Source organism: Lycium ferocissimum, chromosome 7 (genome assembly GCF_029784015.1).
Source record: "Lycium ferocissimum isolate CSIRO_LF1 chromosome 7, AGI_CSIRO_Lferr_CH_V1, whole genome shotgun sequence".
Taxonomy (NCBI): Eukaryota; Viridiplantae; Streptophyta; class Magnoliopsida; order Solanales; family Solanaceae; genus Lycium; species Lycium ferocissimum.
In genome coordinates, this window is record NC_081348.1 from 14,635,070 (window position 1) to 14,648,248 (window position 13,179).

The 13,179-nt window shown below is 35.4% G+C and overlaps 2 protein-coding genes across 3 annotated transcripts; one reads left to right on the forward strand and one right to left on the reverse strand.

Moving 5' to 3' along the window:
* Positions 1-291: 291 nt before the first annotated feature.
* LOC132063457 (serine/threonine-protein phosphatase PP2A-5 catalytic subunit) lies at positions 292-9,577 on the forward strand. Of its 2 annotated transcripts, none has more exons than XM_059456002.1 (11): positions 292-714; positions 1,558-1,614; positions 2,952-3,035; positions 4,133-4,204; positions 4,902-4,973; positions 5,757-5,797; positions 7,143-7,209; positions 8,341-8,532; positions 8,612-8,701; positions 8,787-8,894; positions 9,111-9,577. In XM_059456002.1, the coding sequence occupies exons 1-11, from the start codon at positions 625-627 to the stop codon at positions 9,174-9,176; spliced, it is 939 nt and encodes a 312-aa protein (XP_059311985.1). In that variant the 5' UTR covers positions 292-624; the 3' UTR covers positions 9,177-9,577. The 2 variants fall into 2 exon arrangements, with proteins under 2 accessions (XP_059311985.1, XP_059311986.1); XM_059456003.1 differs by having other exon boundaries at positions 665-720; positions 1,563-1,614.
* A 672-nt stretch (positions 9,578-10,249) lies between these two features.
* Positions 10,250-11,947, reverse strand: LOC132062542 (short-chain dehydrogenase reductase 3b-like). Its single transcript, XM_059455094.1, has 2 exons — positions 11,713-11,947; positions 10,250-11,307 (listed from the first exon to the last, which is right to left on the reverse strand). Exons 1-2 carry the CDS (start codon positions 11,727-11,729, stop codon positions 10,545-10,547), a joined length of 780 nt encoding a protein of 259 aa, XP_059311077.1. The 5' UTR covers positions 11,730-11,947; the 3' UTR covers positions 10,250-10,544.
* Positions 11,948-13,179: the final 1,232 nt, after the last annotated feature.

Below are 13,179 nucleotides of genomic sequence, written 5' to 3' on the forward strand. Positions count from 1 at the left end.
TTTTTAAAAAAAATTACAAACTCTCATTTGAATTTATATGGTGAATTTGTTATTTAAAATTAAAATTTCACATTGGAATTGAAGATTTATTCAAATGTCATAAACAAATACGATTTCAAATCAAAACTTCAAATTTGAAGTGCTAATCACATGACCAAACAGGTACGAAAAGAAATATATTTTGTAACATATTAATAAAATTAAGCGAAAATAATTGAATTAATCATAAAACTCCTTTCCACCTCAAATAACCTGTTCTTTTCCTCTCATCGTTACTCCATTTTTTCATTTCTTTTTTCAAAGTGCTGTTTTGTTAGTTTCCTTTATATTACTTTTTTATATTCTCTATATCTAGGACTCAGTAGCAGATCCAAATTTTCAAAAAGAAAATCATTAAATAATTCCATTTTTTTTTTTTTCACATAGTCGATAAAGAGTAGATCGACAAATTTCGAGGGCTTTCTCTTTCATTTCTCTTCTTCTTCTTCTTTCCCACAAGAAAAAAAAAAAAAGGGCTTTTGTGGGTTGGTAAAAAAAAAAATCAAGAAATTTTTTCAAGATATATATATTGGGAAAAAAAAACAGTTCTTGATTCTTGAAAGTTGAGATTTTTAGTTATAGAAAATGAGTTCGGATCTGATAGCTAACACACAAGGTAACCTTGATGAGCAGATTTCTCAGCTTATGCAGTGCAAGCCTTTATCCGAGCCTGAGGTTTGGGTTTTTACTTTCAAGATTACTTTTTTTTTTTTTTAATTTTTTTTTTAACATATTTTCATTTCTGGATCTGGGGTTTGTTCTTTTTGCCTTTTTCTTTTGTTTATTTCCTTTAAATATTCTTGGTTGTTTTCAAAAAATGTTTTCTTGGATCAAAATATCATTTTATAAGATTAGTGTGTTACATTTGGTGATTTGTCATTGGGATCTAAATTGTGGTTCTTTTGTTAGTTTTGCATTTGGAGTTTTTAGTGACTTTAGATGGGTGTTTTTGAGATCTATGTGTATTCTCATTGAAATCTGAGCCTGTTGTGAGTCATTACAATGTGAAAGATTATTTTAAAAAAATCATATGAGTTGAGTCTGTAAAAGGAAAGAAAATGTTTTTCTGTGTTGCTAATTGTCTAGAGCTATTTGTGTTAGGTAAACATTATATATATATATATATATATATATGTGCTGTTATTTTGGAAATGTGAAAGCTTCTTTATTTACACTTAAAGTAATAAGTAGTTGTTTATTCCCTTGATGGTTTGTCTAGAAAGTTCTGTTAGAAATTTTGCAAAGGTTGAAATCTGTTTTTGTTGATTTAATCTAGTCCTGACTGTTGTTTTGTTTCTCAAGTAGCTAGAGTTCTGCTGGTATATTCTAATATTCTATTCAGGGAGGTTGCAGTTATTCCAGTGTGGACCTTTTGTAATAAAGCTCGTGATATTAGAGTGACCGTGAAGTTTTGCAAATTGTTTCATATGTTGTTTCTTTGTTTTCTTTCGGGAGTTAGCGTATGCCGTATGTACGAAAAGGGTATTGACAGCTAATCTCTTTTGTGCTCTAATATAGGTTAGAGCATTATGTGAGAAGGCTAAGGAGATACTAATGGAAGAAAGTAATGTTCAGGTATAAACCTTTATGTGCTCGCGCATTTTCTGTTGCTTGCGTTCTGTGTTCTAAATGTAGACTAATTTTAGTAGTTTTCTGTTATTTTAGAAGTCTTTTGTTTGGTTTTTCTTTCATTTGAGAACTTCTCAATAGTTGGTTGACAAACATAAACTTGGCAAAAGTATTTCTTTGAACATCTTATGCTGACATGGCAAATTTTATGTTCTGCACGCGCAGATGGGCGCTTGGGTACGTTAAATTATGATTTCTTTCTTCTTTTCCTCCCAAAATTTCTTACGTCAGTGTATAGTTGATTTTTCACAGTTCACAAATATTACTCCATGTGGGTCCCTTAATTCAGCTTACTCCTTCACTGTTATTATCATTTCCTTCGACCATTAGCTTCTTGGTTCCATCTTTAGAAAGATCAACTTTTTTCCTCACATATATGACCAAAAAAAACATATATAACTTCAAGACTACCAAATTTTGTGGAAGAAAATCCAATAAAACATAATCGTACAGATAAATCTTTCGATATTTTAAAAATCAAACATTGTACTCAATAAATGGGTATATTGAAGATCAAATCTTGTACTCAACAAATGGCTATAACTGGCAATGGCTGATGGCGTCAAAATGGAGAAGGTCTGAGCGTGAGGTCCAATCTTAATTAAATAACGCTTTCAACTCATCATGACCAAGTTGAGTTGTTTCTGGAGTGAAGAGCACTCACAAGTTAGTACATGGAAAGGGGCGGTGTGGGGAGGGTGGCGAAAGGGAAGGGAACTGGTAGTGGGGGAGGGTTTATTTCTTTTTTCTTTATTGCATTTTTCTATATATTTGTAGTTTTTTTCTTATATTTTTTAGTTATATTTGTCAATTTGTTTTTGAAATTACATGTGTCATTTAATAATTGGTCCACTTAACACATCAAAAGCAAGTGTATTCACTCACTTGGCCATTTGTATACGGGTGTTCAAAAGACACACTTTTGCCAAGTTCAAGTGTCTATCTGGTCGCCAACTAAGTTTGAGCGTCTATCTTACAAAACCTGCCAAGTTTTAGGAACTATCTAGGTATTTAGCCTTTAAATAACATAATGTATCTGCTTGCTTGGCTCCTTTTTCCATTCTTTTATTTCAAGATCTAAGAGATGACTAGTTATTATGTTTTTGTCTGATAAGTGATGACTAGTTGTTATTCCCTTAGTGATAAGAGTATTCCTTCCCCATAGCTGTATGATGTAGTGATCTACGTTTATTTCCTATAAATGCGTGTATTCAGATATCATGAGACTATGTATTTACATATTTGGCTTGATTTTGATTTATTTCCTGATTCTTGGTTTGCAGCCAGTAAAAAGCCCTGTGACTATATGTGGTGATATCCATGGGCAGTTCCATGATCTCGCCGAGCTTTTTAGGATTGGTGGACAGGTAATTGCTAGTCTCTCCTTGGTGTATACACCTTTATTACATTTTTCTGTGGATGAAGGATAATGCCATTTGTTTATTCACCTTTATCACATTTTTTCTGTGGATGAAGGATAATGCCATTTGTTTATTTAGGTATAAGAAATGAATGTAGGAATAAGAGGCAAAAGATTATCTGGGTATTAGAGAGACTTGATTGGATCAGAAGGGGAGAAATTAATTTGGCTGCGAAGATGCAATTAGTTCTTCCTAAGAATATAATCTATCTCACCAAATGCTGTTATATTGGAGGTGGTTAATCTGCAGAGTTGTAGCATCTATTCTTGCATTGTCAAATGGCTGGTTTCTTATGTTTGTACTGTGAGATTTTCTTCTATGACATTATAATATAACCTGGTGAATATTGCGCCATTGACCCTCGGGATTTCTTGGATATCAAGAAAAAATAAAACAACCTGATGGGTATTAGAAATTCATTGTAGGTTTCCCTTTCTAGTGAAAATCTAGTTTGTAATAGAAACTTGTGCTGTTCGACTACTGTATCAGATTCATTTCAAGCCCATATGTACTTGATAGCGGCTTGACTTTGCTGACCACTGCATTTATGCAGGGGAAATTGCGGAGATGTGACATTGGTTTTCTTTTACGCTTTATGGAGACATAAGTGGTCGTGGATAACTAAGTTATTAGATCCTTTTGATGAGCTTAGACAGTCTTATTTATTCTCTAATAATTAGAAAAAAAAGGTACAAGTGAAAAATATCTACCCCAAGTCTCTCACACTGTGGGGACTTAGCTGCATTATTGGGCTTGTATTTTTTGAAAACTAGGAAAGTTAGAAAAAGCAGCACAAAGTAGAGGGGCAGAGTTATCTGGTACATGTGCTGGTGGGAGGTAGCAGGTGCGCATAAGCTTGCCTGGACACCACCACTATTAAGAAATTAATTTGTGACTATCCATTGCCTAGTTTGTGAACAGTCTTCAATTCTCATAAAAGGGATTTTATCTATGTAATTTTCATATTACCTTTAGTATATTCCTAATGTATTTATTATGCAGCTGATCCTGTTCTTATTTCAGTTTAATTTTCGTATTGGCAGTGTCCAGATACAAATTATCTGTTTATGGGTGATTATGTTGACCGTGGATACTATTCGGTCGAAACCGTTACTGTAAGTAAATAAAGAATTTCTTAATCTGCTGCACTTGGTGACGTATTTTCATGTGAAATTCCCAATGTAGTTATATTTTTTCCCTATAAATATTTGTGGATGAAAACTACTGCATTCTTACAATTGAATCAGTGATATATTTATGGATGAAAACTACTGCATTCTTACAATTTAATCAGTGATATATTTGTGGATGAAAACTACTGCATTCTTACAATTGAATTAGTGATAAAAAGGAGTCTGCCTGAATCGTGTCATATTCATATTTTCCTTTACATGAGTTTTTGACCAGTTGTTGAGTATTCATGTAGGATACAGTAAACAGGTAATATAAAACAAAAACTGAATAATACCTTACATCTGCTTTTAATTGAGCCCAAAATGAATTATTTTCACTCATTCCAACTACTATAATAGGAAATTATCTCTAACTCCCTTAAATGTGATCATCTGTCTGAACTTCTTTAACTTAGTAGTGTTCAAGGTATGCCGATTAAAATGGGCCAACACGGAGTATGCCATAACTCCTGATTGTTCTATAGCTTCTTGATTTTCCTCTCTTAAACAACACGAGGCTTTTTCACCTTTCATTGTCTATAATAGCATCTGATCAATTAGGATGAGACCTGCATTTATCTGAATAGCTTGGGTATAAAATTTTAGTAGCTGAAGAGTTTGCGTAAACCTGGTTTTACAGCTATTGGTAGCTCTGAAAGTGCGCTATCCCCAACGACTAACAATTCTCAGAGGAAATCATGAGAGCCGACAGGTATCAAGAAATTATTTTCCAGACATCTTGCTTAATTAATATGGTATTGTTGGGCCCATTGTTTCATTGTTGCTTTCTGCTCTAATCATCCTTTTCAGTGGAGCTTAAGCAGGTTTCTGGTTATGATTAGTTATTGAATAGTGTTTATCTCACAGTCTTACTTATAGGTTTGTTATCCATTCTAGTTAAAAACTGGTGCATGAAGGTGAGTTCATTCCTCATGATTTTATAATACTTCTTGTTCCTTCCATTTTTCTTTGTGATTTTCTCTCCTTGGGATTGGGGTTGTTGGCTGTGACAGGGCGTTGACTTTGACAATTGACTTTCTCGGTAACAACTGATTCAATCAAAGCAAACTTGTTAACTTAAAGCAATTCTTACAAGATTTTTATTACACTCCATATATCTGTATCCAATAGCAAAGTTTTCTGGTAGGTCTTTCCTAGATGCTTTGAGTTCCAACCTTGGTGTGGGATTGAGGAATAGCTGATTGATTGCTTTGAGTTCCAAGCTTAGCTCATCAGTTCTAAGCTTTCATTCACCTTGGTTTTCTCAAATTGTTATTTGCTTAATGTGGCCCAGTTTACCTGTTTTTGGATCACATGTTGGCATCGATTTCCTCCATACTTGGTCACTCACAAACTGATGGGAGGAAGATGAGATCCGCTTTCTCTTGAGTGAGGATGTAGTAAAAAAAATTCGAGGAGCTTGTTATTCTTGTGCTCTTTTAAACTAAGCTAATCTCTTAACTGAATTTTGCTTAATGTTATTTCTTTAATGCAGATCACACAAGTCTATGGGTTCTATGATGAATGCTTGCGGAAGTGAGTTCTCTCGCCTATGGTGCTATATCCAGTTCCAAGTGAATTCTATCTTGCTAAGTATTGCATAATGTTTGGTAAAAACTTAGCTGACATCAGTCCAAAGATAAGCATGTAAACACCGAGCCAAATAAAGGTGCTGAACACAGGACATCTAGATATCAAATTTATCACTGAGAGAAAATCTGAAACCTGAAAAGCACCTGTCGGAAAAAGGGAAAGACAACTGAAATTTTGATTCTCAAGAAAATAAGTACTCTTTTAATAATATCTCATGACTCGTAATCACAGCTTCCTTACCATTTTTGGGTCAAGAGCAAGGCTTCCTTACAACAACAACATACCCAGTGTAATCCCACAAGTGGGGTCACATTGGGTATGTTGTTGTTGTTGTAAGGAAGCTTTGTTCTTGACCCAAAAATGGTAAGAACAGAGCTTCCTTACCATATCCCAAATTTAGTGTTTGCTGTTGCATTTATTTTTCGCTTATAGTTTTTATGCATTAAGAAATATCATATGCTGGTCGAGTACTTATAAGTTATAACCTATTTAATAATGTCGCTAGTAAAGACAGCTCCTATAGTTAGGAGCAGCTCACAGTAGATTTCAGAAAGACTAAGAACAAAGAGGGGAACAGTTTAAACCTTTTTATGTTACACTCGCCGTTAAGGGCCATTAATTTCTGATGATTGGGCTGTAATTACCCCAAATTAATCACCCTCAAGATAATGTGGTGCAAATCAGGCTACATTTCTCAAAACTAATCACTCTCTTTAAATTTTTGTGGTGCTGTCAGAACTAGTGTTCAAGATCTATCTCACAGAACTGAAGTAGCATACCCAACTTTGAAGTGATATTTCTATAATATGATTGGATGGAACATCGGGCAGAATAAGTTACCTTGTAGTGTCCTTCTTTATAAGTTTATTGTCACGAACTCACGATTCCTCATTTGTTCATTTAATTGTTCATTCATCTAGTTATATGTGGATGGTGCTTATAATTGTTACACTTCCATAAGATTTTAGTGTGTGTGGAGTGGGGAACGGACTTGAAGGCCCCCTCAAGGAAGCAGACCTATAAAAGTTGCTTTTGGAGACCGGAAATATTGTGTTGTTTGATTTCTTTGTCCTTGCTCTGTTATACCTGTTTAAGACTTCTTTATCTGTTAGGATTATTCTGATTTAATTTTTGCAAGCTGCGTATTTTTGGCCTGCACACATATATGAGGGCCTATACTAGGATGTGGAGCTGATTTCTATGGTTCTGGTTGATTGGGTGGTCCTTTGAGTATTTTCTCTTGTGTAATTCTGATTCTGTTATTAAAGCATTTTTGTTTTCTTGACAGGTATGGCAATGCTAATGTTTGGAAAACATTTACTGATCTATTTGATTATTTTCCTTTGACAGCATTGGTTAGTTCATCATCACTCTTGATTAATCTTTACAGTCCCTTAAAACGTTTTATTTTAACTGCAACTTAGCCTGCTATAGCATAAATTTGCATCTGAGCTCAAAGATTTACCTTTTTATCTTTTTTTTTTTTTTGAGACTGGTAACATAGGATTTACCTTTTTATCTTGTCTTGTAAACTTTTCCCAACACTACAAATATACAAAAGTAAGCTGCTAAAAATGTCTCTTACTTCCTCTGGCCTAAAAGTATTAGTTTCTTGTTTGTTTTTGGAAGCAACCAGTCACTGCTTCATATTCTCCTGCTTAATGAGCAGCTTCACTTTTTTTTTTTTTAATCAAAAAATGAGCTGCTTCACTTTCTTACTCATACATCCTTCAGTAATTTGTAACAAACAAATACAACTGAAAGCTTCAAGGAAAGCCATAGAAAATTATCACACCAACTTGGACCAAATAAGGCTAACTGGCTAGGCAGTTTCAGCCGAGACTCTTTTAGCCAGCCAATCTAGAAAATTGGATTTGGGGAAGGGGGAGTGGATGTCTGGTGGTGGAACTGGAGCTGCATTGTTTAAAAGATGGGCTAAGAGCTTGTTCCACTTAGCGTTCCTTCTTATGAGACTGTTTAACCAATTTTTTATTATGAGGGAGGAATAATTCCTTTGCATTTAAGAGGTTCCCCTATTTACAGGTTAGAAATAAACCTTCTAGCAGAGTGCTTCTGTTTTGTGGTTCACTTTAATTTCTTAGAAATTTAGTGCAAGTTAGAATTTCCTCATTTATTTAGTAAAGAATAGCAGAGCATGGTTTAGTAAGGGCATGAATTCTTAGAATTAATATTGAAAATATGGTCTCTTCTTGTTAGCTCAACCTATGTATACCTATATATCAGAAGCCATGTCAAGGGTGAATACTTTGCCGTATATTAATAGTCTGTACTCAGGTTTTCCTACATTCTATGAGGCAAGTGTGGTGTCTTCAAATCGGCTTGTGTAGTTTTGGAAGATACCATTGCCTGTTGATAACCCATTTGATATCTTTATGACCGCACTTGGATATTTACCATGAAAAATGTACCTTGTAAGTGCAAGAGTTCGCTTCCTTTTACTCATGTTGCCAAATATCAACTTGTAGGTTGAATCCGAAATTTTTTGTTTGCATGGAGGACTGTCTCCATCTATTGAAACCCTTGATAATGTAAGAAGCTTTGACCGTGTCCAAGAAGTTCCTCATGAAGGGGCCATGTGCGATCTTTTGTGGTCAGACCCAGATGATCGTTGCGGTTGGGGTATGTCACCCCGGGGTGCTGGATACACTTTTGGACAGGTACTTTTACTGTATATTTGAGATTATCTTGTTTCCATACTCTCTTGCCCTCTATTCTTACCTGTCTGTAATTTTACAGGACATTTCTGAGCAATTTCACCATACCAACAATCTAAAGCTGATAGCTCGAGCTCATCAACTGGTCATGGAGGGATATAACTGGAGCCATGTAACTAATTAGTTCTTCTTTTTCATACATCTTGTGATAACTATTCCTTTGAAAAAACATTGATTAATTGTAACATCTGCTACAGGAACAAAAGGTTGTCACTATTTTTAGCGCACCAAATTATTGTTATCGATGTGGAAACATGGCCTCCATTTTGGAAGTTGATGACTGCAGAGGGCACACTTTTATCCAGGTACTTATCCCTCTTTCTCCTTTCAGAAGTGCTTTTTGGCATACTCTAGTCTGAGGTCTTGTGTTCCTAGAAATACACGGAATCCATGTCGCATTGTCTTGGATCTACTGACATTTCCACTGGAATTTTTTAATGTAATGTAATGTCTAATTTGGTCTTGTTACGTTGCTATTTATGAGTCAATAATGATACACCCTAAAAACCATGTGATTGCAGTTTGATCCAGCTCCAAGAAGGGGAGAACCGGATGTAACAAGGAGGACCCCTGATTACTTCTTATAAATGTGATGGAGAGGAATATCTGTCTACCAAGTGCTGGGTTTTGCGATAATTTCCATCTGCTGCCGAGATGTGAGCACAATTATGGCAAGCTAATAGGCTGCTCTTGGGAGGTAATGCGAGGACCAAGAGACTTGACCAGGTCCCCTTGGTTTAAGTCATATTCTAACCTATGTTAGGAAATATTAGAGTGGGGAAGTGCAGCCAGCAATGCTGTTATGTATCATTTTATGAAGACTTCTTTTCTGTTGTTCCTTTCCATGCTCTGATTTTCAGTCTTAGTGTGATATTTTTGTCAAAGTTGTCATATGTTGGTTGCAAGGAAGTCTGTTGTGTAAAGTTAAGAATCTACTTTACAGTGTAACTTTTACCTTGTTAATGCAGCTGATCCGTTTCTGGTGAAATCGATTTTTAGCTTAGTGATGATCAACAACCATGTATAGATGGAGCTTATGTTGCTACTTTAAATCTTTAGTACCGTTTTATCACCATTTTCTTGAATTGAATATGTGCTCCAAAAAGAGTGACAGCTCCTACATCCAAAGGTTTTCCCCTTATTTACTTATCATTTTCTCCACCTTATCTTTTGAGGAGGATGAAAACTTTGACTTGTCTTGAAATCTATAGTCTTCCCAGCCTGCATTTTCTACTCGTTACTAGCAGGATTAATTCGCTTAAGCTTAATCATAAGGCTCATCATTTTGGTAGAAAAGCAGCCAGTAAAATGTTGAAGCGAAGGTATCCAAGGTATAGGGTCTGATTTTAGTAGATAGTAGGTTCCGTCACAATTCAACTCGATCTCTCTTTATGTGCCTAATCTGGTAAATTATTTATAAATATATATTATTTTACTTATAATTCCCGTTTTATTACTGAATGCCTACTAGAGGTGTTGACATTAGCCACTTATAATTCCCGTTTTATTACTGAATGCCTACTAGAGGTGTTGACATTAGCCTAAACTTATATAATCTGCAAACTCACCTAAAGTTGGATAGAGACTTGAATGACATAATTAAGGATGTGGATTTAAACTCAAAATTGACCAGTCAAAGATTGGACTAACGGGCTACAAAAGTGAAACCAAACAAGTTCTACATTAAATATTTTCCAGGATACATCTGCGGCTAAAATTGAACCGACAATGGTGTGAACTCCCACATGTTGGTCAAAATTCAACCGACAACAACACAACAGTGATGTGAGTCTGGAGATGGTAGAGTGTTACTCCTACCTCATAGAGATAGAGAGGTTGTTTCTCAGACCATCGGTTCGACAGCTAAAATTAACCAAACTAAACAAATAGCAATGCTGCAAGTTACTAGGATTTATTAATTAGATGACATAGCACACTAACAAGAGAGGGAGGATTTATTCTAGCTTCAAAATAGAACTAAGGCCACCATCGACAGCCAAATTATGTCCACTAATGTAAGCGGATTCATCTGACGCCAAGAAAAGTGCAGCTTGTGCAATATGCTTTGTGCTCAACGTAACACCTTTCAAGTTAGCATTTCCACATATTGCAGCTTCCAGTGAATCGGCATCCCAGCCATAGGCTTTGCATACGAGGGGTGTCGCAATGCCATAAGGCGACACCCCATTCACCCTGATCCCATGGGGGCCTAACTCACGTGCGGCCGCTTTCACAAGGCCTACGACCGCGTGCTTGGACGCCACGTAGGCCAAGGAAGCAGCCCCAGCTAGTATACCCTCTAAGCTTGCCGTGCATATGATGGATCCACGGATCCTTTTAGCAACCATGACTCTAGCTGCATGCTTGACGGCTAATGCCGATCCTCGCACGTTGACGGCCATCGTCTCGTCGAAGGCCGTCATGTCCATGTCGAGGACACTGGAGAAATGCAGCGTCCCGACATTGCTGAACATGATATCGAGGGTATTGTATTTTTGGACCGCGTAGGCGACGGTTTCCTCGACTTGTTTCTCGTCCATGACGTCGCAGTGGCGGTAGCTGGCTTTGTCTGTTCCGATGGATGCCACTACTTGGAGGCCGAGTTCGTCTTGAATGTCTGCGATGACCACGCGAGCTCCATGTTCTACGAACAATCTTGCACTTGCTTCACCAATGCCACTTGCTGCACCCGTAATTACAGCCACTTTGCCCTCCAACCTGGTGCAACCGTGCAAGCCATAAAAAAGTAAGAATCAGAGGCGATCAAGTGTTAGTAATTGAGTTCTAATTTTTGTACATGTTTAACGATTTTTTTAACACATATACAGGTTTGAGTCAAAATTAGTGAGTTTTGTCGAAACAGTATATTTAAACCTGCATCTGCCCCTTAAGAACAAAAGAAATATTATACTTTTAGCTAGGTATGCATGCACATTTGATTTTACATTTTACAACCTTATCACATGCAAATTAATGCATAAGATGTAGAGTTGATATGTACACTTGAGATGTGTTGCTGATGGTTAAATGAATTGATAAACTAATGATACAATTTTGAGACAACTAGCTAATTCAAATGAGAAAGAGAAAACAAAGAAATTAAAAGCAAAATTAAATAATTACCTGAGCTTATTTGCCATTATCTGAGTTTATACGTACAAGAGGAACTTCCTTGTTGCAGCACCGGTAAATATACTTGGTTTTTATAGGGGTGTCTTCCTGCTCAGGCCGGCTAATCCACAAATATATTTATTAATCTAGTTGTTGTTTGAGAGCGTAATTGAACTGTTCCCTTTAGTCCTTTTTTTTTTTTCTGGGGAACTGTCCATTTAATTTGTTGACTTGCCTTGAGCAATGCAAGGAAAAAACTTGGGGACATTTAAGAGGCATGAAATTGAGTATTCATATATGAACAACACTTGGTAGACATGCAACACAAATAATATCAGTGTAAATAATATATATATATATATATGAACAACACTTGGTAGACATGCAACATAAATTATATTAGTGTAAATAATTTTTCAGGTCATTCAAATAATATCTACAGATTTGAAATTTGAAAATAAAATATATTATCTACTACACCAACTGAAAATGACCTGATTGTATAAAAATCATTTAGAGTATAATACTTAAACTCTTTAGAGACATAAGATTAATTTTTTTCTTCAACCAGATGCAATACACTCTTACAAAGGCACTGAATGCTCTTGCTTCCTGAAAACTGACGCATAATAAATTCTGATGGAAATCTAATAGACATGAAAGTATGCAGAACATTATATAAAGTTGGCAGCAAACAAAAAGTTAATTCTTTCAAAGAAAGGTAGTACTCCAAATGTTTCTTCAACAAAACTATCTTAAATGAGACAAATTGGATAGTTATGATAATGATCGACAAAATTAGTCTATGAAATTTGATCCACCCAATCGCTCAAGTTTGGGCGTGTCCATAGATAAATTCAGCCCATTTTGATGGATCAATTCAATCAATCTAAGAGTTCATGAATTGATATGATAAGAATATGAATAGTCCAAATTGACCCTTGAGAAATCCTATCAATTTTTTTAATTTGATATGTTACATATAGCCACAATAAAGAAAAAAGATATTTTATTGGATCATTAAATAAATTATAAGAAAATAAATAAAGAATAAATTATGTAAGAGTTTGAGGGGTTGGATTGTTTAACTCTGTTTATTACAAGCTAATACATGTATGCCATGTGTTTGAATATAATTTTTTTACTTAATTATGATAAATTAATATACATTTTTTACTTCATTTAATTACTTAATCATGATAAGTTGTATTGATTTGTTTAAATATCATATACGAATTTTTGTTATCCATAAATAAAATACGCATGTAAGCACGCACATGCATAAACTACAGCTGGCAGGCAATAGCCATTTTTATTTTAGCTTAATAGACAGATTAGAACCCCCAGAAATGTAGATAGGAGAAACCTTGAAAATGACGGATCTGACCATGTATACCACGCAGTCATGTAATTGCTACATGCTCTCGGTCTATGGTCAGAAACATTTGAAATGGTGATTCAGAACATTAAGCAGTGTTA

What these genes read in the sequence shown, in the direction of transcription:
- LOC132063457 (XM_059456002.1), top strand. Translation starts at nt 625, where the DNA reads ATGAGTTCGGATCTGATAGCTAACACACAAGGTAACCTTGATGAGCAG. An exon ending in ATTCGGTCGAAACCGTTACT is followed by an intron (nt 4,205 to 4,901) that starts GTAAGTAAATAA and finishes CTGGTTTTACAG; the next exon opens with CTATTGGTAGCTCTGAAAGT. An exon ending in ATTTTCCTTTGACAGCATTG is followed by an intron (nt 7,210 to 8,340) that starts GTTAGTTCATCA and finishes ATCAACTTGTAG; the next exon opens with GTTGAATCCGAAATTTTTTG.